This window comes from Pelodiscus sinensis, chromosome 7 (assembly GCF_049634645.1).
Source record: "Pelodiscus sinensis isolate JC-2024 chromosome 7, ASM4963464v1, whole genome shotgun sequence".
Lineage (NCBI taxonomy): Eukaryota > Metazoa > Chordata > Testudines > Trionychidae > Pelodiscus > Pelodiscus sinensis.
The window spans coordinates 25,532,855-25,559,324 of NC_134717.1; the positions used below are offsets into that span (position 1 = coordinate 25,532,855).

A 26,470-nucleotide genomic window follows, 5' to 3' on the forward strand; every position below is an offset into this window, starting at 1 on the left:
CAGGAATGTGGAGGGTGAGAGCGAGCAGGTGGGAGACAGTAGGTTTGGAAAGCCGGCTTTCGAGCCACATCCCTATCTGCATTAGCTACTAACAGAGCCACCTGTCCCCCAGTGCCTCCCACAGAGGCAGCCGGGTCAGGGCAGGAGCCCGTGCTCTGAGGGAGCAGCTTAAAAGCGTGAGGCAGTGGCAGCAGCACGAGGCAGTAGAAGGGCAGGGGAGGCTATGTGGGATTCCAGGGCAGCCTATGTCTGAGGGGCCTGGGTTAGCTGTGGACTAACTACTTCATGGAATGCCAGCACAGCCTCTGTCCACAGGGGTGTTTGAGGCGCAGCAGTGCGGGATAGCAGGGGGCTCCCTGGGAATGGGGCTGAGAGCATCCTGGGTGCTGGCCCTGCCCTTGGGGACTATTAAATAGCTGTGTGATGGCTAAAATTTGATGCAGTTACATGATTATTTAATGACACGGTATCTAACATCTCTACGTAATTTAGATAAAGTTATTGTAAATGTATTCAAACAAGGGAGGAGAGTTGAGGTTGCGTATGCATGCTGAGCTTTGGTATTGCCTTTTATGTTGAATCATGAAACTTTAATGCTGAATTAAGTTATTAATTGTCATAATTCAATGTTATATGTAATAAATGCAAAGTATCTTGAGGGGAGGGAAGCTGTGTTAGTTTGTATCTACAGGCAGTCCCCGGGTTACGTACAAGATAGGGACTGTAGGTTTGTTCTTAAGTTGAATCTGTATGTAAGTCGGAACTGGTACATATTGTAGGGGAAACTCTAGCCAAACATTTCTCCAGAGCTCAGTTTTATTCTCCCACACCTCACTTCCCTCAGTCCTTTATTCTTAAGCTGAGGTATCTGCTGAGAAGCCGCTCCGCGTCTCCCTCGTCTGCTGGGGGGGGGAGGCGCTAGCTTCGTCTCCTTGGTCGGCTGGGGGGAAGCAGCTAGTGCGGGGTTGCCTCACCCCGTTTGTAAGTAGGGATCCGATGTAAGTCGGATCCATGTAACCCGGGGACTGCTTCTACTTCATATGTCAGATGCATTCATACAAGCACATTGCTCATGAAAGTTTATGCCCAAATAAATGTTAGCTTTTAAGGTGCCATAGGACTTAATGTTGAATTATATAAACTACTACTATTTTGGCATTCCAAAAAAAGAGGCCAAATATTTGGAGAACCATACCGAGTGGGTGGAGTATAAACTTGCATTCTAACTTAGATATCTAACTGTGCTAGAAAAACGTAACTTGCTATTTTTACTTCAGTAATCAAGCAAGAAAATAATTGTAGTGAAATGTCAGCATTAAGTTTTCTGTTAACTTCATTGAAGGCATTATGGCTGACACTGTCTTCAGATTTAGGAAGGGAGCACTATATCTGTTTTACATGGAATAATGTAAGAGCTTAAATTTAAACTTGCTTCCAATCTCTCTGGAAAGTCTAGAGTCACCAGAGATGTGTCAAAACATGATATGCTGACTTGACTTCTCCACCCAAAACTAGCTCAAAAGTAATATAGCACTTTCTTCAAGGCTCTTGGGCTGAAATGGGAGAGAAACTTATCTGGTTGGATGTCTGAAACAAGGAGGTACCTCCAGTAGCATACAGTTTGAAGAACGGAGATTCCAAGGCAAGAACCTCACTAAACTTAGGGACCAGAAAAGCAGGGAAGCACAGCATGATGAGGGAGATCTTTGCTTTCAATGTTATTGAACCAATGCCTGCACACACCCAGCTTAGTAATTATCAGAAAAATTCTAGTAATAAATCCTTTGATATGCAAATACTGAATTTGTCTAACTGCATTCCAAGGCCTGGTCTTTGCTGGGAGTTGAGGTCACAGTGAGCCACATTGGGTCAATTTTTCTAAACAATGAAATCATGTCACCAAGCCTATTCCATTGACTTTAAGGGCAGTTAAAGTTAATTTTGTACTCCTGTTTTTCCACAAGGAAAATTCAACGTTGTATGGTCAACTTTATGGTAGTGCAGATGCAGTTATGTGAAAATCAAAGTTCTTAGCCTCCAGGAGGTGACCCGCTGTGGCCGGGACTTTGAACACTACAGCTCTCCAGGTGAACAGGAAAAGCCTTGGGAAAATTTGAATTTCATTTCCTGTGTGGCCAGCATGGTTAGCAGACCTCAGAGCAGGCAACACACCTGACCATGAGTTCTCAGGGTCATAAACGAACAGCAGCATGGAGCAGGAGATTCTGGACCTCACTACTACATGAGGAAAGCAACCTGTTCTCTCTCAGCTATGGACCATCAAAAGGAAGGCAGAGATCTAAGCCAAGATTAAGGGCATAGAGGAGAAAAGGATATGCCAGGGACTCCCAGTAGTACCATGTGAAAACAAAGGAGCTGAGGCAGTCCTACAAGAAGACAAAAGAGGCATCTGGACAGTCTGGATCATGGGTGCAACCATACCAGTTCTATGAACAGTTGCATGCAATCCTAGGTGGGGACCCAACCAGCTTCCCTACCCAGTTTATGGATTCCTCCCAAGACACTCCTCAGGTAGCCTAGGGGAGCAGCATGCAGGACAGCAGGAGGAGGAGGAGGAAAGCTAAGCAGGTGAGTAGTGTAACTACTGTGTCCTAAAGCCAGGACCTTTTCATAATTTTGGAGACACTCCCTCTCCTCCCAGCATGTCTTGCGGCTGGGCACTTATCTTAGGAAGGGCATTTCTGGGGAGTTCACATTTTTCATCATGCTACAAGTGGGTTAAGAGTCGGGTGTAATGTGTGACGGCTACTACGCCTGCGCAGCAGGCGGTGCCTGCAACAACTTGTTAACGTATCTGAAGATGAAATGAGAATTGTTCCTGCACATCTTCATAAAGCTCTCAAGAGGAAATCTTTTTAATCCTTCTCAGACTGTTGCTGGGGAGGTCTGCCTTATTCTGTCCTCCATACCAGGACACACAAATGATCTGGCATCATTGCCACAGAAATCATTGCAGCATAAGGTCCAAGTTTCTGGCTACAGTCAGACAGCATCTGTTCCCTGTCACTCAGGGTGGTTCAGCGAATACTGATATCACCTTCCCCTGCTTCATCCAGATTGTCCTCTATTAGCTGATGCCTTTGCAATAAAATCCCTTCTGCTCATCCCTGAGGAAGCATGGCTTGAACCCCTCCTTACCTGTCCTGAGGTCACCAGGACTCTCCACTCTCCGCATGCTCAAGCCCCAGGCCTGTGTCGTACCCTACCTGCCACAAAACTTGAGTCCAGCTGCTCCCCTAACAACTCTGTGGGGTACCTATTAAATAGTAGCCTCTTAAAAGCAGAACTGTGGCTCTTAAAAGCAGAACTGTGGCTTTTACATAACATACAGAGTAGGTTTGACGCTCTACAATGTATTTCTTATAAAGTGTGCCTGTTGGCTCAGTCCTGGGCCCTAGTCCTGTGCTCAGGCTGTAAATCCATGCCCAGTGGTTCTCTTTAAGCCCAGGCTCCAACTACAAGGTGGGACAGGTCATAAGAACAGCTGTACTGGGTCAGACCAAAGGTCCTTCTAGCCCAGTATCCTGTCTGCTGACAGTGGCCAGCACCAGGTGCCCCAGAGAGGGTGGACCGAAGACAATGATCAAGCGATTTGTCTCCTGCCATCTCTCTCCAGCCTCTGACAAACAGAGGCCAAGGACACCATTTTATCCCCTGGCTAATAGCCTTTTATGGACCTAACCTTCATGAAATTATCTAGCTTCTCATTAAACTCTATTATAGTGCTAGCCTTCACAGCCTCCTCTGGCAAGGAGTTCCACAGGTTGACTATACGCTGTGTGAAGAAGAACTTTCTTTTATTAAACCTGCTACCCATTAATTTCATTTGGTGTCCTCTATTTCTTCTATTTAGGGAACTAATAAATAACTTTTCTTTATCGGCCCTCTCCACACCACTCATGATTTTATAGACCTCTATCATATCTCCCCTCAGTCTCCTCTTTTCTAAACAGTGCTAGTCTTTAGGTAAGCCCAGGCCCTAGTGCACGGTAGGGCAGGCAAACAAACACTAGATCACCGGTGGGATGCGGGGAGACTGCCACACAGCGTGTGGGATGGCAGAGGGGACGTGGGCCCTTCCTACTCCACCGCATCCTAGCCCAGGGCCCTAGCAGTGGCAGGCGTGGGGTCAGTGGGGATCTGGTCTGCAACACAGACTCAAATATTATGAGGTCATCCTGACCGTAGTTGGCTTTCCCTGGGCCACTTTCAAACTTCCCCATGGAGTATATCTGGTTCCTCTGTTGTTACTGGTTGTTGGGGTATGAGCCCTCAGGCAGCGGTCTCCTCTTTGGTGCGGGGACCTGGCAGTCTGAGCCAGTCCTCAGCCTCAGTAATGTCTGTGGCAACCTCCCAGCTTGGGAGCTTAGGGCAGGCCTCTACTCCCTCCAGCGGCTGTGGCTGTATTGAGCTCCTGGGCTGCACGTTTATACCAGTGTTTCTCAACCTTTTTTTATAAAGTACCCCTTTTAAAAAAATTACAAGTATCCCCCATTATCTACAGTTTTCGGACACAATTTTTTCTTGCCATTGCAACACATTAGTTTAAACAACTTAATTGTAGCCGAGTGGCCATTGAAATTTTTGGGTGTAAAAAGTACAAAAAGTAATAAAGCACTGTAAACTTAAAACAAAAATTTAGTTTTCTCCAAATTTCAGTTGTTGACGCGTCCCTCCCCCCCCAAGACTTCTCTCGAGTACCCCTACAGCTACTTGTACCACTGGTTGAGGAAACACTGTTTTATACTACTCATCCTGCCCCTTGGCTCCAAGGAAGTTAAAGGGCAGGACCAGGTACTGTCTATCTGGGCTCAAAGAGGGCTTCCCTCTCACTACACTGCCCTTCACTTTTCGGTACAGTGGGAACAGCAGTGAAAATGCTGCACATTTCCCCCATCTCTGCCAACTGTCTGGCTGGCACAAATCTTCAGGCAAAAATGGAGTAGAAATGACCTGTTCAGGGAGCAAATGCAATCCGCCCACATGGACAGGGAGAGCTTAAGCAAATGGAAGAATACACTGTTGCTGGAGATGAGAGCAGAGTATGAGGACAGAAGAGTGTGCAGGGAGCTGGAAGTGAGGAACCAGGGGCGCATCTTGAAGACTACGGTGGCTGTGATAAACCTCATGGCAGCGTTCCAGGACAGCCTCATGCACAGGCTTTGCAGAACTGCATTTCCTTCTCCACTGAGTTCCATCACTTCCTCTCCCAGGGTTCCTAGATCACGGGGGAGGAGGGAGAATCAAGGGTGGACTCATACTCAACCACCTTGAAATAAAAGGCTGCCCTTCTCACAATTGTGATCATACAGTCTTAAGCTCTTACTATAAACACCTTTTCTGTCCCTGAAGCTTCCCTAAATAAAAATGCTTGATTTCTGAATAACAGTCTCTTCATTGCTTCTGTTGAAGTAAGTGGGAGGTAAGGGGAGGGTTACAAGCAAACAAACAGGGGCACCTCGTTGAGAGCAACATGGCATGATTCTCAAATCTGGCCATTCATAAAACTGATCTGCAGTGTCCCTTACTGTACTCTCGTTGTTGCCCTGATGTCTGGCAGCTCATAATCATTGGGTAGGCACTGTGACTTGGTCTCCCATCTTGCTATATAACTTCCCCCTTACACTCTCAAATATTGTGGATCGCACAGTAGGCTTCCACCAGAATGGGAATGTTGCATTCACTGAGGTCTAAGTTAGTCTGTAGCGGGCAAAACTTTCACTTTAAATGCCTAAATGCACATTCTTCTTCGAGTGGTCCCCGTGGGTGCTCCATTCAAGGTGGTCCCCATGGGTGCTCCACTCAACTTGTTGGGTCCCGACCCGGCGCCGCTAGTCGGAGATTTCCAGAGCCGTAGCCGTGCCGGACCGTGCATGCTCGAGAGCAGTGCGCGATGTTCGCGCCTTTGCAACGTCTTGCGGTCCGCCCTCCCCCCCCCCCAGTTCCTCTCAACCGCCTGTGGTTGCTGGTGGAGCGCCGTTTATCTCCTCAGAAAAAGAAGCCGTTCTGAAAAAAAAATCACAGATAACTAACTATAGGTACTACAGTTAAACTAACAGTTTAATTGTTAGTTTTTCTTCAAAATTTTTTTTTTATAGTTTATTAGATTACCTGTATATAGTTACGCTGATTGAACATCATGCCCGGGTCACCCGGGTTTAAACGGTGTGCTCAATGTAAGGACACGATGCCTGCGTCTGACAGGCATGCGACTTGTATCAGATGCCTAGGAGAATCACACGTGCCACAGAAATGCGCCCATTGTGCAAAATTGACACTGAGAGCACGCAGGGAGAGAGACATGGATTAAACTCCTGCTGTGCGATAAGGCTTTATAGCCTTCTGATGACCAGGTCTCAAAACCTCCCACAGGGCAGAAAAGGAGATCGCAATCGCCCGCGGTGATGGTGTCAAAAAGGAAGAGAGCTTCTCCTATGCGCTTTCTTCCAGCCACTTCATTGTCCCGGATCAGTCAGGGACACAAGCTGGGTACGTCCGGAATGGTGGGACAGCCAGAAAGACCACACCGGGCGCTATCAGTTATGCCCGCACCTCCGAGCCGGTCATCATTGGCACCGGCTCTGCACCCCGGTAAGCGTCCGGCTTACTGGGAGCGATCGACACCACCAGAGGTGCTTGAACCGGGAACGTCTGCGCAGCCGCAGACTCTAGTGGCACCGCAAGCGGCGCCGATAAACCACGACAAGCCAGCGCCGGAGTCGGCAATGAGAAACGGGCCCGGGGAGGAGCATGAACGGGCCCGACAGCAGAGCTTCTCGCAGCGCGCTGAGTTGGCACCAGGAAATCGCTCTCGCTCAACCATCTCAGCAGAGAGGGAGCTGCCCACAGTGCCGTATAGGATCCCAGCACAGTGCACATGACGGAGGGTCAATCCCCTCCCCTCTCCCCCCGTTCTTTACCATTAGAAGGAAGGGAAGCTGCTCCTGCATCTAAGGTCCCTACAAAGGCTGCTAGGAAGTCCATGCCAAGGCACTCGATTTCACCGTCACCAAATTTTTCCCCTGAACCTTCGCTTTCATCGTGTCATTCAGCAGAGGTCGGAGATTACTCAGCGTCTCAGTCAGGCAATGTCCTCTCCGTGATGGAGATCGAGGTCTCGTCACTCTGGTCATTGTGACCAGTATTCCTATTATCATCGGGGATCATCATATAGATCTCGCTCGCCTAGCTACTCCCCTCCGAGATCTTATCACAGGAGGTATGCTAGCAGATATTCCTCACGGCGATCGTCACCTGAGCACATTGATCACAGGAGTCACTGCTCATCCTATGGACATGGTAGATCTCAGTCCTGTTCTCATCTGTGCTGCTGCCAAGCCCCTTATGGATCACGACAATCACCTCCAATCCAAGATTATCAAAGGGCGAGACCTCGTCCGGAGACCCCCTCAGCTCCAGCTCACCTGTCGGAGTCTGAGGAAGGACAAATTTCGGATATGGACGATCACCCACATACTGTATCTCCAGAAGATATTTCGTCATCCTCCCCAGACGATGCTCTGTTTGCGGGGGATTCCTCTCCTCCTGATGACACAAAAGAATTTCAGGATCTTTTTAGGAGGGTGGCTCAGTCTCAGGATGTCCAGCTATCAGATGTCCCGATTGAAACAATTCAAACTCTGGAGAAACTTACATCCCAAGCAACAATCTAAGGTCGCTCTCCCTATTGATAAGGCAATCCTCCAGTCAGCAGCAGAAATCTGGCATACCCCGGCTTCGACTGCTCCAACTTCGACACTGGCGGAAAAACGTTACTTTGTCTCATCTAAAGATTCAGAATTTCTCTTTACCCACCCTCAGCTAAACTCCTTGGTCGTCGATGCAGCTCTCCAAAGGGCTAAGAACCCACAGCTGAAAAATGTAGGGGCAGATAAGGAGGCCAAGAAGTTGGACATATTTGGCCGCAAAGTATACTCATTGGCCATGTTACTTCTTCGCATCGCGAATTATGCACCTCTATTGGCAAACCATAGTTTCAATAATATCGTGAAGCTTACAGAGCTGGCTCAAAGAACATCAGAGGCGGATAAAGAGCTCTTACGGACAATCCTCAAGGAAGGCTATGCGTGTTCGAAAGCGAATCTCCAGGTAGCTATGGATGTGGCAGACACAGCGGCTCGAGGAGTAGCAACAGCAGTGTCTGAGACGTTCGTCCTGGCTCACCACAGCGGCGGTACCCAAGGAGTTACACTCCAAGGTCGAAGACCTCCCATTTGACGGTAAAATTATTCGTGGAAAAGACGGATGAGGTACTTTCATACTGGCAAAGATTCAAGAACGACACTCCGTATGCTGGGAATGTAAGTCCCATCATTCCGTCGTCGTTGTTTTCCGTATCAGAGACGGTAAATCGTTATCTCAGCAGGCAGCGCTTCAAAATGGTGACCTTGAATTCCATAATTCCGTCTCTCGATTACGATTGGTTCGCTGCTCTCGACTTACAAGACGCGTACTTTCACATCGCAATACATCCCGCTCACAGACGTTTTCTCCGATTTGTAATAAGTGACGATCATTTTCAGTATCGGGTTCTGCCGTTCGGTCTCACTTCAGTGCCCAGAGCTTTCTTGGAAGACCCTGGCTGTCGTAGCAGCTCATCTGCGTCGGCTACAGGTGGTAATATTCCCATACCTGGACGATTGCTTAATAAAAGGTTCCACGGAGCAAGAAGCGTCACAGATGGTGGTGACGGTCGAATGAACATTCCAATCCCTCGGTCTTCTCCTGAACAAACAAAAATCAACACTTATTCTGACGCAAACTATAAAGTTCATAGGGGCGAACCTGGATTCTCACATGGCGAGGGCATACTCTACCGCAGGAGTGGTTTCAGGCGATCAAAGATCTCATCACCATACTCAATGGGAATGTGAGTGTCTCTGTTCACAATTGCCTCAGTCTCCTGGGACACATGGCTGCTGCCACCATTGTAGTTCCTCATGCGCGACTTCATCTGAGGAACCTCCAACACTGGAGGTTGTCGACGGTTTATGTTCCCGTGAGGCACGACATTCACAAGACATTATGGCTACCTTCACACGTTCAAAGATCTCTGCGTTGGTGGACAAGAGCACGAAATCTTTTGTTCGGAGTTCCATTCCACCACCACCAACCATCGGTACAGATAACGTCGGATGCCTCGCTCATCGGCTGGGGTGCCCACATGGGCAATGAACGAACCCAAGGCAAATGGTCTCTCAGCGAGAGGCGTCTTCACATGAATCGATTAGAGCTCTGGGCAATTTTCTATGCATGCAAACATTTTCTCCCACATATCAGAGGTCTTACAGTAAGGATACTGATGGACAATGTAGCAGCGATGTATTATGTGAACAGGCAGGGAGGAGAACGATCACGCTCCCTATGCGCCGAGGCGGTGTGGTGTTGGAATTGGTGGATACAGAACAACGTAACCATAATAGCATCGTACTTACCTGGCACCGCCAATGTACTTGCGGATTCCCTCAGCAGGCGTTTTCCCACTGACCACGAGTGGGAAATAAGGGCAGATGTACTTTGTGCGATATTTTGCAAATGGGGTGTGCCCCTAGTAGACCTTTTCACAACGACCAACAACAAGAAGTGTCGCCTATATTGCTCCAGAGTAGGGCTCGGCAAGGGCTCCCTTGGCGATGTGCTTCTGGTCGGATGGAAGAAGGCACTCCTGTATGCTTTTTCCCCCCCACGGCCCTTGTCTCCAGGACACTGGAAAAAAATCAGAGCAGAGGCGGCGACTGTCATTTTGCTAGCACCAGCCAGGCCCAGGCAAGCCTGGTATCCATTTTTCGACAAAATGTCGATACAGCCACCAGACCCCCTTCCTCTCCAACAAGCTCTTCTGTCTCAGGAACAAGGCTCACTGTTACATCCCAGACTCGAGTCGTTACATCTGACGGCGTGGCTCCTGAGTGGTTAAAAGGACATGAAAACCTGTGTTCTGAACAGGTCAAAGCGATACTTCTACATAGCAGGAAAGAATCTACACGGAATACTTACCGTGCGAAATGGCAGAGATTTTTCTAAGTGGTGCCTTCAGAATAACATACAACCGCTTCCATCTCCTCTGCATCATGTTTTTGACTACATCCTTCATCTACGAAATTTGGGACTTGCATTGTCATCTTTAAAGGTGCACTTAGCAGCTATTAGTGCCTTTCACCATCCAGTAGAGGGTTCCTCGCTCTTCTCTCATCAAATTACAAAGAGGTTTTTAAAGGGGCTCATGAATTTATACCCACCACGAAGGGTGCCTCCCCCTTCTTGAAATCTCGACCTAGTGTTGGATACCATTATGTACCCTCCCTTTGAGCCTCTAGCGTCGGTTTCCTTACATATGCTAACCATGAAAACGGTCTTTCTACTTGCAGTTACATCAGCGAGAAGGGTGAGTGAGCTGGGGGCGTTGATGGCAAGCCCTCCTTTCACTGTTTTTTCTAAAGACGCGGTAACATTACGATTACATCTGGCCTTTATCCCCAAGGTCTGCTCTCCTTTTCACATTAACGAGCCTATTGTCCTCATAGCTTTTTACCCCAAGCATCACTCTTCAAGTAAGAACGCTGTTTTCCACACGCTTAATGTCCGACGTGCACTATCTTTCTATATAGACAGGACCCGCCAATGGCAGCGCAAGGACAGGCTGTTCGTATCAACGGCACAGAGATCCAAGGGCAAGGCACTTTCCACTCAACGCATTGCCAAATTAATTACGCTTTGTATTACAAACCGTCATTCGATCCGGAACAAGCCTCTTCCTTCTTTAATTCGGGCTCACTCTACGCGAGCAGTTGCAACTTCCACAGCTTTTGTGAGGGGAGTCCCCCTTGCTGACATCTGTCGCGGGGCTACCTGGGTCTCTAGTGTAACTTTCGCGCATCATTATGCCATAAGTAGGAGGTGGGCTTTGGATGCCGCGGTGGCCTCTGCGGTTTTATCCACAGTTGAAAATAACTGACCCGGAGCGCATTCTGGGTTACTGCTTTGTAGTTACCTTGAGCGGAGCATCCACGGGGACCACTCGAAGAAGAAGAAGAGGTTACTCATCTTGTGTAGTAACGATGGTTCTTCGAGATGTGTCCCCCGTGGGTGCTCCACGCCCTGCCTTCCTCCCCGCTCTGGGTCTTTTCTGGTTTTCTCTTTCAGAGACCGAGTGGTGAGAGGAACTGGCGAGGGGGGGGCCGGACCGAGAGACGTTGCAAAGGCGCGAACATCGCGCGCTGCTCTCGAGCATCTGCGGTCCGGCCCGGCTACGGCTCTGGAAATCTCTGACTAGCGGCGCTGGGTCGGGACCCGACACCTTGAGTGGAGCACCCACGGGGACACATCTCGAAGAACTATGGTTACTACACGAGGTGAGTAACCTCTTCTTCTACCACCCTTCTGCACTCGCTAAGCCTGTAGTTGGACTGCTCTTGACTGCGGTGCAGGCTGCTCATGTAGGGCTTCGTGAGCCATGGGAGCAAGTGATAGCTTGAGTTTTTAAGGGCCACTATTGGCATTTCAATGTCTCCAATTGCAATTTTCTGGTACAGGAAAAAAATTCCAGCTTGCAGCTTTCTGAAGAGGCAGGAGTTCCTAAAGATGCACCTTTCCTGCACCTGCATTCTGTACCTTTCCTGACTATCCCACTGTTGAGGTAGTTGAAATGGCCCTTACCATCCACCAGCAAGTACCATGAAGAAGTATCCCTTGCATAAGAGCATGAACGGCCTTACTGGGTCAGACCAAATGTTCATCTAGCCCAATATCCGGTCTTCCAACAGTGGCCAATACCAGATGCCCCAGAGCAAGTGGACAGAAAAGGTAATCATCCCTTTCCTCTCATCCATATCCAGCCTCTGACAGAGTCTAGGGACACCATTTCTACCCATTCTGGATAATAAGCAGGGCTCAACAAATAATACAATCTACCTGCCCGTGGCGAGTAGATTATAACCCAGAAGAGCTGGGTTCAGGCAATCTGCGCATGCGCAGATCACTGGACAGCGCAGCTGTCGAGCGGGGCTTGCTGCGGTTTGGCGAGCCCTGATAATAAGTATTGATGGACCTAATCTCCATGAATTTATCTAGTTCCTTCTTGAACCCTGATAAGGTCCTGGTTTTCACAACATCTTCTGACCAGGAGTTCCATAGGTTGACACTATGCTGCAAGAAGAAAAATTTCCTTTTGTTTGTTTTTAAACCTGCTACCTATTAACTTAATTTGGTGACCCCTGGTTATTATGTTACGGAAACTAGTAAATAACTCTTCCTTATTCACTTGTTCCACACCAGTCATGATTTTATAGATCTGTATTCCCTTAGTTTCCTCTTTTCTAAGGTGAAAAGTCCCAGTCTTTTTACTCTTTCTTCATATGGCACCTGCTGCAAACCCCTAATTATTTTTGTTGCCCTTCTCTGAACTGTTCAGTATGCAAGATGTGGGCATACCATGGTTTTTTATAGAGGAAATAAGATATTCTTTGTCTTATTCTCTATCCCTTTTTAAAGAAGATATAGAATATCTTATTGCCTCTAAACCTGTCATCCTTAAACTATCATCTCATCTGTTCATTGAGACCCTGCAGTTCTGGCTGCCTATCTGGCCCTGTGCGTGGAACTGGAAGCATTTCAGAGAATGTTACCATTAAGGTCCTGGATTTCATTCTCTTTCCTAGCAGCCTAGATTTGGCCTCCAGGATCTGTCTTCTAGCCTTCCCTATGCCATTGGTACCTACATTTACCACGACCAGTGTTCCCTCTAAGCAGTGGGGCAGCACAGCTTCACAGGTGATTAATCAGCCCTGCCCAGTCAGAGGCTCAGAGCTCCTTATACAGAGCTGACTGACTGGGAGAGGCTGATTAATCACCTGTGAAACTGTGCTGCCATGCAGCTTAGAGGGAACACTGACCATGACCACCAGCTCCTCCCCAGGACTACATATAAGTCTATCTAGATGTCTCGAGAGATCCACAACCTTTTGCACCAGGCAGGTCTCCCAGTAATCTCAAACCCAGCTTTCTATGTTTCTAATGATCGAATCCCCCATTATTAATATCTGTCTTTTCCTAATGACTGGAGTTCCCTACCCTGCAGACGTATCCTTTCGCACTGATGATACCACATCATTTGGAAGTCTCAACTACGGGATCATTTCCCTTTGCTCCAGCTGAACGTTGTCTTTCCCTGAGCCTTTCACCTTCCTCAACATCACAGAGACTTTCTGACTAGAGTTGGAACAGTTTTATGGTGTCCCAGAAAGTCTCATCTGTGTCCCTCTGTCTTCCTTAGGTCCTCCAGTTTAGTCATCCTGGCCTCCAAAGTCCGTACCTGGTCTCTGAGGGCCAGGAGCTCCTCATGCTGAAGACACACACATCTCACCTGTCAATAGGAAAGATAATCATACATGCTATGTTGGGTACAATAAACTGGATAACCCCCATTCTGCCTGCATTTTCTCCTACAGATAATTAAATTCTTCAGAGGGTTTTATTTAAATCACTTAGTTTGGATTTAGTTTTATTTATTTAAAATATTTTTACCCTGCTGTGACACAGCCTTCTACTCTGTTCTGCTCCTTTCCCAGAGTCACAACCCTCCATTGTAGAAGGATATTGATTGCCTTAGCTACTTCACTCACAACAGCCCCCACTGTATATTTCCCTACTCCGAATTGATTCCCAATTGACCAGTAACTGTTAGGGATGTTAGACAATATGTAATTGAATAGTTGTGTAACTGCTAATATTTTTATGCAGTTACACAACTATTCGGTATCTCCCAGAGGTGGGGCTGGCAGCCAGTGTGCTCCTGAACTCACTCCCAGGGAGCCCCCTGCTACCTCACGCTACTGCCTCTCTATCAAAGGCAGCAGCACAGGGTGGCAGGTGGGAGCCGGTCTGTGAGGGGATCCAGTTTAAAAACCAGCTTCCTCATCTGCTGCCCTGCCTGACTGGTGACTGGTCCTCACCTGCTGCCCTGCCCTGCTGCCTGTGATAGAATCCAAGGAATCTTTGTGACAGCCTCCACTGCTCCCCCATGGTGCTGCCTCTGTCGTGGGCAGAAGCTGCTGCCAGCTGGGCAGGCAGCCTGGCTTTGTCTTGACCCCCACTAAATGGGGAACAAGCCCTGCTGTGGCTCGGCAATTTAAAACATAGTAAGAGCCTCGGGGCAGGCTGTCTGTCTTCTACTGCCTTTTAAATTGCAGAGCTGCAGTGGGGTTTGGTAAGTGTAAGCTGAGATTGAGCTAGGCTGCCTTCCCCTATCAATTAATCGACTAGTTGGATAAAAATTCTGTCAACTACTCTTAGTGAATTAACCTCATTTTAACATCCCTACTCCAGAGCTTGTCCCCTCCCCAGACAGCCTGCAGGCCATAGGGAGGGGAAAACCAGCTGGAGAAGGGGGCAGCCTCTCTCCCCCACCCCCCAAAACAGCAGTCAGGCTGCAGCGGGCCTACTGGAGGAACAACTTGTGGAGCAGCCCCTAGAGCCTAGCTCCCCATGCCCCCCCCTAGACTGCTTGCAAGCCGCGGGGAGTCCCTGAAGGCTGGGGACAGTCCCTGAAGGCTGGGAAGCCCCTCAGAGCCCCCTAAATAGAGCTACCCCCAGCTGCCCCCTTCATCCTGCAGTCTTTTAAACTATAATTCTCTAAAACATTGACGGATGCAGAAATTCTAATCAGTCCGTTCCTTTCTGGTCTTTTAGATGGCTTTTTTTAAAAATCTGCTTCAGGAAAGCTATATCCAGAGTAGGGATGTTAAAATGCAGTTAATTGACTACTCCACTAGTGCATGGGCACTTCTGTATTCCTCCTTTGAAATGTACAAATGCCGCTGGGGCTCTTGTGCATTTCAAAGGAGGAATTCAAAACTCCAGGTACAGCCTGGGGCCAGCAGGAAGTCCCAGTGGAGACTCTTGTGCATTTAAAATCCATGGAGTCCAGGGAGTCCCCAGCTGACCCTGGGTTCCACATGGCACTTCCCTGAAACCCACGGTCAGCTGGGGACTCCCCATCTGATTCCGGACTCTAGGGAAATGCCACAGGGAGCCCAGGATCAGTTGGGCAGTCCCCAGCTGACCACAGGTTCCACAGCAGCTGGCCCTTTGAAATGCCAGAGGTGGTGTTTCAAAGTGGCAGCCGCTGCACAGCTGAACCATGGATCAGCTGTGGGGCGGCTGCTTCTTCAAAATGCCTCCTCTGGCATTTCAAAGGGGCAGTGCCGTGGAGCCTGGGGTCAGCTGTGGCAGCTGAACCCGGGGCTGACCGCGGGCTCCACGGCTGCCCCTTTGAAACACGCAGAGACAGTGTTTTAAAGGGGCAGCCGCCACACAGCTTACCTGCTCCTCAGCTGTGCAGCGGCTGCTCACAGAGGCAGCAAGGGCTGGTGGTGGGAGTGTGGGTGGGTGGGTGGGGGGGAGGGGATTGACTAGTCGACACATTATCCGATAAGCAAATGCTTATTGACTAGTTGAGAGTCTTTAACATCCCTAATCCAGAGAGCTTTTTAATATCTGTGGAGTTTTTGCTCTCTTTATACTTGTTTGTCTTATATAGTCAATTATTTGAGAATATTTAGTTTATGAAGGAAGCTCAGTTGACTCTATTTCAAGGGATTGTAAAAGATTCTAATTCCTGTTTTACACAGTGCATGAAAGGAAAGGGAGTTTAAATTGTTACTTAGAGTGGACAGGCACTACAGCATTTCCTAAAAATGGACAGACTCTAGATTTGTTTGATTTCTTCTGAAAGATTGGTGAGAGGATTTAGCTCTGGGATAGAAAATTCTTCGTTCCCAGCTTTTGTTTTTTGGGATGTACATTGTCCCTGAGTGCATTTGTAATAGTATTCGGTAGATCAAAATTTCTGTCTTTTGATATAGAATGAGGATTGATACATTAATTGCTTAAAAATTAGGATTTAAGGCCCTTAAAGTGCATTGAAAGCTGATTAGGAACTAATGGAGAAATATACTAGTATTCAATGTATGCTGTTGAGGGGATAGTGCTTGTTGGTCACTTAGGGATGTAGTCTAGACACAGCCTTTCTTGAAAAAGGGATGTAAATTAGACACTTCAAAATGGCAAATGAAGCCGGGATTTAATTTCCCATGCTTCATTTGCAAAATGGTGGCTGCGGTTTTTTCGATATGGTGCTTTTCGATAAAATGAGGTTTACAGGATCTTTCGAAAAAGGGTTTTATTTTCAAAAGATCCCTGTCTAAACTGCCATTTTTCTATTGAAAAGCCCCGTGTCGAAAAAAACCGCGGCTGCCATTATGCAAATGAAGTACAGGAAACTTAAATCCTGCAGTTTCGAAGTGTTTAATTTACACCTTTTTCTTGAAAAAGGGATGTTGTCTAGACACAGCCTTAGCGTATGCTGTCTACACAGCAGCGTTGTTTTGGAATAACAGACATTATTTTGAAATAACAAAATGGGCATCTACACAGCAAGCCATTATTTTGAAATAACGTCGAGATGGAGGATTTCTTACTCCAGTTCCTGTAACCCTCATTTCATGAGGAGTAAGGGAAGTCAAAGGAAAAGTGTTCTTCCTTCAACTTCCTGCTGTGTAGACAGTGCCAAAAATGTAACTAAGGGTATGTCTACACGACCCTCCTAGTTCGAACTAAGAGGGTAATGTAGGCATACCGCACTTGCAAATGAAGCCCGGGATTTGAATTTCCCGGGCTTCATTTGCATAAGCTGGGCGTCGCCATTTTTAAAACCCCGCTGGTTCGAACCCCGTGCAGCGCTGCTACACAGGGCACGAACTAGGTAGTTCGAACTAGGCTTCCTAGTTCGAACTACCGTTACTCCTCGTGAAATGAGGAGTAATGGTAGTTCGAACTAGGAAGGCTAGTTCGAACTACCTAGTTTGTGCCCCGCGCTGCACGGGGTTCGAATCAGCGGGGTTTTAAAAATGGCGGCTCCCCGCTTAGGCAAATGAAGCCCGGGAAATTCAAATCCCGGGCTTCATTTGCAAGTGCGGTATGCCTACATTACCCCGCTAGTTCGAACTAGGAGGGTAGTGTAGACATACCTTAAGATATTTCGACTTGAGCTTTACAATTGATGTAGCTTTTGACTTTTGCCCTTCTGTGTAGACATATCCTTACTGTGGAATCAGCTCTCTTGCACATTCTCTTCTTGCATTGATGTGTGGAATAAATTTTGTTGTGTGCTGAGGTATGTGTGAATGTGCACCACCAGTAGTAGTAGTAAAAAAAAAACCCCAAACCATCCCAAACTAGATATGATATATGTATTATTAATTACTCCCGCCAGAATCCTTAACTGTTCTGTTCATTCCCTCTGTGACACCAGGCATTGGCCACTGTCAGAAGACTGAATATCGGCTAGCTGGACCCCAGTAGGGATCTTATGTACTTATGACAGGTTACGCTCTCTAACTCTCTAGTCCAGGCATGTCCAAAGTCCGGCCTGTGGGCCAAATGCGGCCCGCGGTCGGATTTAATACAGTCCCCCCACTTCTCCCGGCTCCCCGGTGCTTTTTTTAACTGGCGCGCTCAGCGCGCCGCTTCGGGCCGCCGCGGTCCCAAACCCTGCCCCTGCACTCCGCTTTGGGGCTGAGAGTGCAGGGACAGCCCCCGCTTCCTCCCCCTCTCCTGGCTCCCCGGCGCTCCTCTGACTGGCGCCGCTTCCGGCCGTGCCGCCGCCGTCCATGGCGGCCGCTGCGGTCCTAAAGTCCTCCATGTAGGGCACGTCCGCAGCCCCGCTCCCCCGCTTGGCTACGGGTTCGCCCTGCTCCCGGGCCGCCGTGAGGCCAGCGTGCCCTGCGCTCTCCGCCTGCCTCTGACCCTGCAAGCCCTCTACCTTGGGGCTGAGAGTGCAGGGACGGACTCCGCAGCTGCTGAGATCAGGGACGGACTCCGCAGCTGCTCAAGCTCAGTATCTGTGATTGGCCCTGCGCACTGTCAGCTTCCTGGCGGGCTCAGGCACGTGGAGCTGCGAACATTAGAGACTTCGCCACAAACGGGCTCAGGCACGTGGAGCTCATCATTAGAGACTTCGCCACAAACAGCCACAAAGGCAAGAGAATTCTTGTTGGGCAGTGTATTAGTGCAGTGTATTACTTGGGCAGTGTATTAAACCTCTGGCACTGCGCTCACATGATCCCTTCCCCTTCTGGTCAATTTAAAAAAATGGCGACTGTAAATAAGAGAAGGAAAGTTGACAGTGAGGGCCGCCGCTTCCAGGACAGGTGGAAAGTGGAATATTTCTTCACTGGAATAGAGAATCACTGTGTTTGTCTGATATGCCAAGAGACTGTGGCTGTTTATAAGGAATGTAATGTCAAGAGACACTACCAGTCGAGACATAGCACATACGACAAGCTTACAGGGCACGACCGCAGTGAAAAGTTGAAGCAACTTGAAGCTGTTTTAATGTCACAACAGAAATTTTTCATAAGAGCCCGTGAGTCAAATGAAAATGCCGCAAGGGCGAGCTATGAGGTGGCAACGTTAATTGCTAAAAATTGCAAATCTTTTGCTGAGGGTGACTTTATCAAAGAATGCGTTATGAAAATGGTTGAGAATATCTGTCCCGAGAAGAAGCAAGAGTTTGCCAACATTTGCCGGCTCGTAACACTGTAGCACGGAGAATTGAAGAGATTTCATCAGATATTAAGAGACAGTTGACATCCAAAGGAGTGGATTTTGACTTCTTTTCAATAGCCTGTGATGAAAGCACGGACCTATCTGACACAGCTCAGTTGCTGATTTTTATGAGAGGGGTGGACGATGAAATGAATGTGACTGAAGAGCTACTTGACCTCCAGAGCCTTACGGACCAAACAAGAGGAAAAGATTTATTTGTTTCTGTTAGTTCCACCATAGATGACATGAAACTGCCTTGGAACAAAGTTACTGGGATTATTACTGATGGGGCACCTGCCATGGTTGGTGAACGAAGTGGATTATCAACCCTAATCTGTAACAAGGTGATCGAAGAAGGAGGCAAATCTATTAAACTCCATTGTATCATTCATCAACAAGTTCTCTGTGCTAAACATCTCAAATATGATCATGTTATGAAACCGGTGCTAAAGACTATTAATTTTATTCGCTCTAAAGCCCTGTGCCACCGCCAGTTTAAACAGTTTCTACTGGACATCCAGGCTGAATACGAAGATGTTTTATATCACAATGATGTAAGATGGCTCAGTCGGGGGTCTGCACTGCAGCGTTTCTACTCTCTCAGAAAGGAAATCGGAGAATTCTTGGAAACAAAGGGACAACCAATGCGAGAACTATCTGATCCTATTTGGCTGGCTGATTTGGGGTTTCTAGTTGACATAACAAAGCATCTGAATGTACTGAACACGAGTCTTCAGGGGAAAGATGCAGCGGTGAACCAGCTTTATTCACACCTCAAAGCCTTTGGGACAAAGCTGCAACTTTTCATAAGGCAGTTGTCACAAACACAGCCCAATACCATACATTTTTCAGCGTTGCAGGAAATAATGAACAGTTTTCCACAGGACAATATCAGTGCGCAAACGAGCAGGTATGCAGCAGACATTGCATCTCTGGCTGGGGAGTTTAAACGGCGCTTTCAGGACTTTGCAGCTATTGAAAAGGAGATCAGCCTTTTCTCCTCTCCATTCTCTGTTGACCCCGAGGATGCTCCAGATCAGCTGCAGCTCGAGCTCATTGAGCTGCATTGTAACAGCGAGTTACGCAGTCGTCACCAACAGCTCTCTCTTGTGAACTTTTACCGCCAACTGGATAAGAGCCGGTTTCAAGAGATTCGAACATTGGCTAAGAAAATGCTGAGCTTGTTTGGCTCAACATATATGTGTGAGAAGACATTCTCTGCTATGAACTTTAACAAGAACCGCGTGAGGACAAGACTAAGTGACTCTCACCTGCGTGACATTTTGCGCATCAAAACCACTGCCTTTGAACCAGACCTAGCCTATGTACTGCAGTCCAGATCTCAGTTTCACCCTTCACATTAGTGTAGGCAAGTTTTTTTTTCAATTGAGATGAATACATTGTAAAATCTCAGTTAATGTCAGTTGGTCTAAATCAGTTATAAATATATTTGGACACAACATGTATAGTTGGTGTTATGTCGTTTGCCGTTTGCAATAAACTTTGCATAAAATAGTTAATTTGCATTTAATTTTAATGGTTCAAAGAATGTCAGGCAAAATGGTCGGCCCTCACGCATGTTCACTTCATCAAATCTGGCCCTCTTTGAAAAAAGTTTGGACACCCCTGCTCTAGTCAGTCAATCAATATTTGAATTAATTTACCCAGGACCACATCATCTATGAATTGTTGATTTATATACATAAGTGTAGCTACCTCAGATGTTGCAGGCATGTATAAAGCAAAACAAGCATTTACGAGATTGCACGCATAGCATAGACCAGTGTTGTGGCAAGCATCTGTATGGAGGAACAAAAAGGATTTTTTTTAAATGTAATCGTTTATCATCAGTTCCCAATTTTTCATCTCCAGTGCATTGATCACCCTGCAGATAATTCTCTAACCCCAGCCTACAGTAGGGGATAAGTTCAAATTAAGATACACAATTTCAGCAATGTTAATTGCATAGCTTGAGTCGAAGTATGTTAACTCAAATTTTGGCGCTGCCCACACTGCAGGAAGTTGAAGGAAGCACAGTTGACTCGCTCCTTAGAGTTGCATGACTACCGGCATCAATAGGAGCGCCTTCTCAGTTTGAATTAGCATGTCTTCATTTGATCTGCTAATTCGAATCCCGGAAGATTGACTGTGGCTACTTCGATTTTATCTGCAGTGTAGACATGGTCTAAAGGTACTAAAGATGTTTATGTCTTAAGACACTATCATGAGGAGTTGTGCCTGCTATTTCTTGCTTGGACTGATGGACTAATTTAAAAAAATCAAAAAATAATTGCTTATGGTACTCTTAATATCCTTTAGGTTAACATACTTGAATAAAAATGACACGTAGTTTGCCTAGTTAAAATCCAGAATATGGTTACTTGAGGTCTTCCTAAAAATTGTGATTCATTTATTCACATTAAAGCATACAATTTCTGAAATGAAATCTTGTCATTTCTCAAACCTGATGATTATAGCAGTGTGGCGAATCTGTCTGCACAGCTGAGCCAAATATCACACTTCTCTTTTTTTTGCAGTTTTAATGGGTTTAGTAACTTGAGTCCACAGCTCTCATGTCTAGTGAGTCCTTGCTAAGGTTCTTAACTTTCAGCTCAATTTCTCTGTTGCTGCTTTTGATAACCAATAGATGGCATCTGTGTATAACATTTTTTTTTTGTACTTTGTTGGAGGATTCTTGTCTTAAGGATTGTATTTTTCTGCATTGCCCAGATATATTAATTGCACTTCTCCCTGTTCTGAACAATTTCTTTAAATACTACTTAATTAGACCGCTAGTTAGATGCTTGTATCTTGAAACAGTTTTTCCTCTTTGTCTTATGTAGTTTACACATGTAGAGTGAGAGAATCATTTGGAAAGGAAACCAAATACAGTAGACTTCCGATAATCCGGAACCTATGGGACCCAGGTGGTGCCGGATTATCAGATATGCCGGAGTATCAGGAGGTACTATAAGCTGGTTATGTATATACTGTATATACAGGCAGTCCCCGAGTTACGCGGATCCGACGTATGTCGGATCCGGACTTACGAACGGGGCTTTTCTCGCCCCGGAGGACACGGGCGGCGGGACCGCCCAGACGCGCCGCGGTCCTGCCGCCCGCATCCTCCGGGGCGAGAAAAGCTGCTCCGCGTCTCCCTGGTCTGTTGCGGATGAAGAGGCCCAGCAGACCAGGGAGACACGGAGCAAAGCCGCGGAGGACCCGGGCGGCGGCACCGCGGCACGTCTGGGTCCCGCCGCCCGCATCTCCATTGTCTGCTGGGGGGGGGCAGGCGCAGCTAGTGCGCCCCCCCCCCCCCCAGCAGACCAGGCTTTTCTTGCCGACGCCTGTGGTAGAGCAGCTGGGGCTCTGCCGGTTGGTCCTGCAGCGCCGCTCCTCGGCGCTACTGGACCAACCCGGCAGAACCCCAGCTGCTCTGCCCCAGGCATCCAGATTCAGCCGCTGCTGGTCAGTTTCAGCAACGGCTGACTTGGGGACACCTGGGGTAGAGCAGCTGGGGTGCTGCCGGGTTGGTCCCTGCAGCGCCGAGGTGCAGTGCTGCGGGGACCTACCTGGCAGCACCCCAGCTGCTCTGTCCCAGGTGTCCAGATTCAGCTGCTGTTGAAACTGATCAGCGGCTGATTCCAGGAAGCCCGGGGCAGAGAAACTCTCCCTCGGGCTTCCTGTAGTCAGCCGCTGGTCAGTTTCAGCAGCGGCTGAATCTGGACGCCAGTTCCGACTTAAGTACAAATTCAACTTAAGTACAAACCTACAGTCCCTATCTTGTACGTAACCCGGGGACTGCCTGTACTGTATATAAAGTGTTCTTAACCCTTTTTATTGTACATACTGTATACAGTATACTGTAATGTTTTAGTTCTTTTAACCCTTTTTTACCCTTTTTGCTCAGTTCAACTGCTGCTGCTGTTACCTTGTGACTCATTTTTTTGCCGAAGCTCAGTCACTAGGCTCTTGCCATTTTGATGCCGGACTATCAGCAGTGCCAGACTATTGGATGCTGACTATTGGAGTTTTACTGTAAACACTTTCTAATTGCTATAAACTTAGCACTCCTCCTTATTTTCTAATCTCTATAAGCATTTCACCTTTTTTCTTCAAAATACTGTCTTGTTTTATTGTAAGCTTTTTTAAAAAAAAGACAGATTAACCATCTGTATTATGATTTTTAAGGGACATGCAGAGTTTCACATTGAAGATGAAAACTGTTGGTTGGGATTCGGTTGGGATTTTTTTGAGGTATCTCAAGTTTGTCTCTGGAAACTGTTTAGTTCTGTCTGTCATATTATAAATTATTTTCTAAATGTTTATTTCATTTTGCCTTTACAGTCCCCCCTTTCTTGACTTCCATTTAATTCGCTATAGATGGGCAAAGAGATGGGAATCTTATCCACATTCAAATAATGTGAGGCTCCTTGCTAAAATTTTAAAAGTATACTGAAAATTTAATATCGTTCTGGGTCCCTTGGGTATATACTTGGACAGTTAGACTGAGCTGCTGCCTGTGCTACCGTGACTATACTTCTATTTTTAGTGGGCTTGCTTGAGCAGAACTAGCATTGATACATCTATATAAGCTGAGAAGCATACCTCTTAGCTCAAATGTAGGTGAACACTGCTGTTAACTGGATTATATTTTCAGCTGTATTTCACTATTGTAAGGACAAGAAACTTTTGAGAGCTGAGGTTAATGAAATAATCACGTGACCCTAGGAGATGGAGAGGGGTGTCCTAGGCAAAGGCCTACTGTACCTGACATTGATCTATCACTTGACAGAATTATGTGAAGGGTGCTCATTGTGAAGTGTCTATCTGCATTTAGTGGTCATTGTTCAAGTTGACTCTCAGAGAAAGGGTGTATGTGAAACTGAATAGCTTGATTTGAATAATTTTAAGATTAAATTAATTGCTTTATGCTCTGTTGCATCACATGCAAAAAATTTAAGACAGTTAAGTGAGGCAGCCTTTGAAAACTGGGTAAATTTTGTTGACTAATGCTGCTTGGGAATTTAAGACCACCACCACTATTTTGACTAGTATTAAGCTCTGTCCTTCAGACAATAAAATCTTGGGTTACAGCAATGTAATGAACAGCTTTGTCAAAACTTGGCCCTTATTTAATAAGAAATATTTTCCAGCCTTTCTGCAAGCTATGTGGTGTTCAGGATATATAATTAAATGTAACAGTGCACCTTTGTTTTATGTTTCAGCTCTGGTTCAGAATGCATGCAAACTTGAAATATAAGAAAGAGAAGAGAACTTAATTAATAATGGTGTCAATATAAACAACTTACATGCAGCTTGATTTTTAGTATTCAGATGTGTTTCAGCCTTCAGAATCAAGTGGTTTAATGTGAAATTATTTCTAATTCCAAATAGGTGCCATACTAGGCAGATCGGAAACACAGGAATGCATCTACTATAATGCTAATTGGGAAAAAGATAAAACAAACCGCAGTGGCATTGAACCGTGTTATGGTGAGAAAGATAAAAGACGACACTGCTTTGCTACATGGAAGAATATTTCTGGATCAATTGATATTGTGAAACAAGGTTGTTGGCTGGATGATATCAACTGTTATGATAGGTGAGAATTTTAACCATCTTATGTATAATAATGCTTTAAATCAAGTTTACAAAAAAAAGTGGCTAGGTAGGAGACGAAACAATATGCTGTTTGTTATATTAGAAGCCTGACTTTTTGAATTTGGGTGCCTACAGTTCGGACTTACTTTTAACAAATTTAAGTAGTTGGACATATTTTTGAGAGGTTGAGCACTTTAGTCTTTCATTGAGTCATAGCAGTAGTGACAAACGAGAAGCATTTATATTTTAACATTTTTTCCTTCTAGTTCTGTAAAATTAGTTTTAAAAGTATGGCTTATTACTGAATGACTTCAGTAAAGTATTCCAATTAATGCGAAAAGTTATATTTCTAGGGGTAGAATTTTAAAAGTATTCAGTTCAAAGTCTAGCTCCCATTGAATAATGGGTTAGGGTCCAGACTTATAAATGTACAGCTTGATTTGTCAAATTTTCTGAGCTCCTAGAAGCTCCCACTGGCAGCTTGATGGGGCTCATAATTTCTGAAAATCCTGGCCTTTTTTGCATAACTGACGGCCAGTCACAGATGTGTGTAAGCAGTAACGCAGATGTGTGTAAGCAGTGTTGTATTGATATCACTTGGCGTTGGTTGAGTCTAGGCCAAATGCCAAAGATTACAACCATCTAACTGATCACCATATGCTACTTTGAAGAATTATTTCGAAACTATAAAATTGTCTCTATGCCAATGATGGGAGTTGGAAGGGAAGAAAGAAAAGGAAAGCATTAATTTTATAATAATGTCTTCTCGTTACTAAAATGTTCCCAAAAAACTTGTACAAATCTTTAAAACTTAAACTTATTAATCTTCATATCTTTAAGAAAAAAGTTAAGCTTTCCTTGTGTCAATGGAAGAAAATGATATTAATTATTGTTCTCTTCATCTCGTAAAGAGGTTTTATAGCTTAGAATTTGTCAATAAACTGCAGTTTAAGGAAAAGTTGTAATTCTTATTTGCCAGTTCCTCAGAAATAGAAAAGCATCTAAGGGTGGTTTCCTCATTTGACTGAAGTATTGATGTGCTGAAGAGAAAAAGGCAGTTTGAATGAAATCTTGACAACTGCTATGCACAGTTTTGTAGAACTGTAATTCTATCTTGTGGGGAGGGAGGTAGACTGTTCTTTCAGGAAGAAGAAAAAAGGCATTGGAGGACATGTACATTTCCATCTTCAGATTAACTTTCGAATTTTAAAGAGGGATTTTCTGCAGTGCTTGGCATTGGGCTAATTTTCACAGAAATCCATGAGAATTTTCATACATTACAAATTAGAGCAGATCTAGCAGTTTCAAGACTTCTTGGAACTGCCTTGCTTGGAGCTTCCTATGAAAGATTGAAAAAAATGGAAAAACTCAAAACACATAGAAGCAGTGAAAAGTTGAAGAAGAGGAGGTTGTGAAAGATTCTGAGTAGACAAAATTGCACTAGCTAGTCAAACTGGTATAACCCCAGGTGGATAATATTGCTTCAGTGTTAGAGTGGCTTTTTTCTTTTAATATAGGTTTAAATTACCCTATGTGAATGCTCATGGTTTTTGTACTTGGAATGTGAGCACATATTGTTTAAACAATTAACCAATAAGCGTAGGCTTATCAGTTAATCAAACCTACTACATGCACCACCACCCCGCTTGCTGCCTATGTATCAGAGGTAGCAAGTCGGGGAAGCAGGAGCTGGTGCCTGTGGGGAGCCAGCTTTTGAGCCATCTCCCCACACATGCTGATTTCTACAGAGCCCCCACCCGCCTGCTGCTTCTCTGAGGCAGCAGTGTGGAGGGGAAGGGGAAAGCTGGTGCTGGGGGGAGCCGACTTAACAGCCAGCTCCCCATGAGCACCAGCTCTGCAGAGCTCTCTGCCCCGCTCCCCTTGCACTGTTGCCTCTGAGAGCTAGCAGAGCGGAGTGGGGATCATGCAGGAGCCAGTACATATGGGAAGCCGGCTCTCTGAGCACCGGCTCCTGCGGAGCCACATGTCTCCTCCCCGTGCTGCTTCCTCAGATGGCGGAGGGCTGTCTGTGGGGCTCTTGGTCCCCCCGAGGACAGGGGCTGCTGCTGTGGAATAGTCTCTGCCCACAGTTGGCCAGTGCTCCCCCTAGACAGAGGCTTTTCCATTGGATGCTGGAGCAGCCTCTGTCCGCAGGGAGCTTGGACCCCTGCGGACAGGGGCTGCCCTACACTGCTGCCTTTGTGTCAAAGGCAGCAGGTGG

General features: G+C 46.4%; 2 protein-coding genes across 4 annotated transcripts in view; both read left to right on the forward strand.

Annotated features, from left to right (window-relative positions):
* LOC142830168 (uncharacterized) overlaps nucleotides 1-15,400 on the forward strand; it is a 163,633-nt gene extending 148,233 nt beyond the window's left edge. Inside the window, exon 2 of the mRNA XM_075933337.1 lies at nucleotides 728-15,400. Within this exon, the coding sequence (XP_075789452.1) occupies nucleotides 7,243-8,259 (1,017 nt within the window). The 5' untranslated portion in view covers nucleotides 728-7,242 and the 3' untranslated portion in view covers nucleotides 8,260-15,400. The remainder of the gene's footprint in view (nucleotides 1-727) is intronic.
* ACVR2A (activin A receptor type 2A) overlaps nucleotides 1-26,470 on the forward strand; it is a 134,601-nt gene that overhangs the window by 40,934 nt on the left and 67,197 nt on the right. The window contains exons 1-2 of one of the 3 annotated variants that reach the window (XM_075933331.1): nucleotides 21,514-21,610; nucleotides 24,043-24,250. In XM_075933331.1, coding sequence (XP_075789446.1) covers nucleotides 21,562-21,610; nucleotides 24,043-24,250 — 257 coding nt within the window. In that variant the 5' untranslated portion in view covers nucleotides 21,514-21,561. Of the gene's footprint in view, nucleotides 1-21,513; nucleotides 21,611-22,992; nucleotides 23,069-24,042; nucleotides 24,251-26,470 lie in introns of those variants that run through there. The other 2 variants (XM_075933332.1, XM_006135677.4) reach the window with 2 other exon arrangements.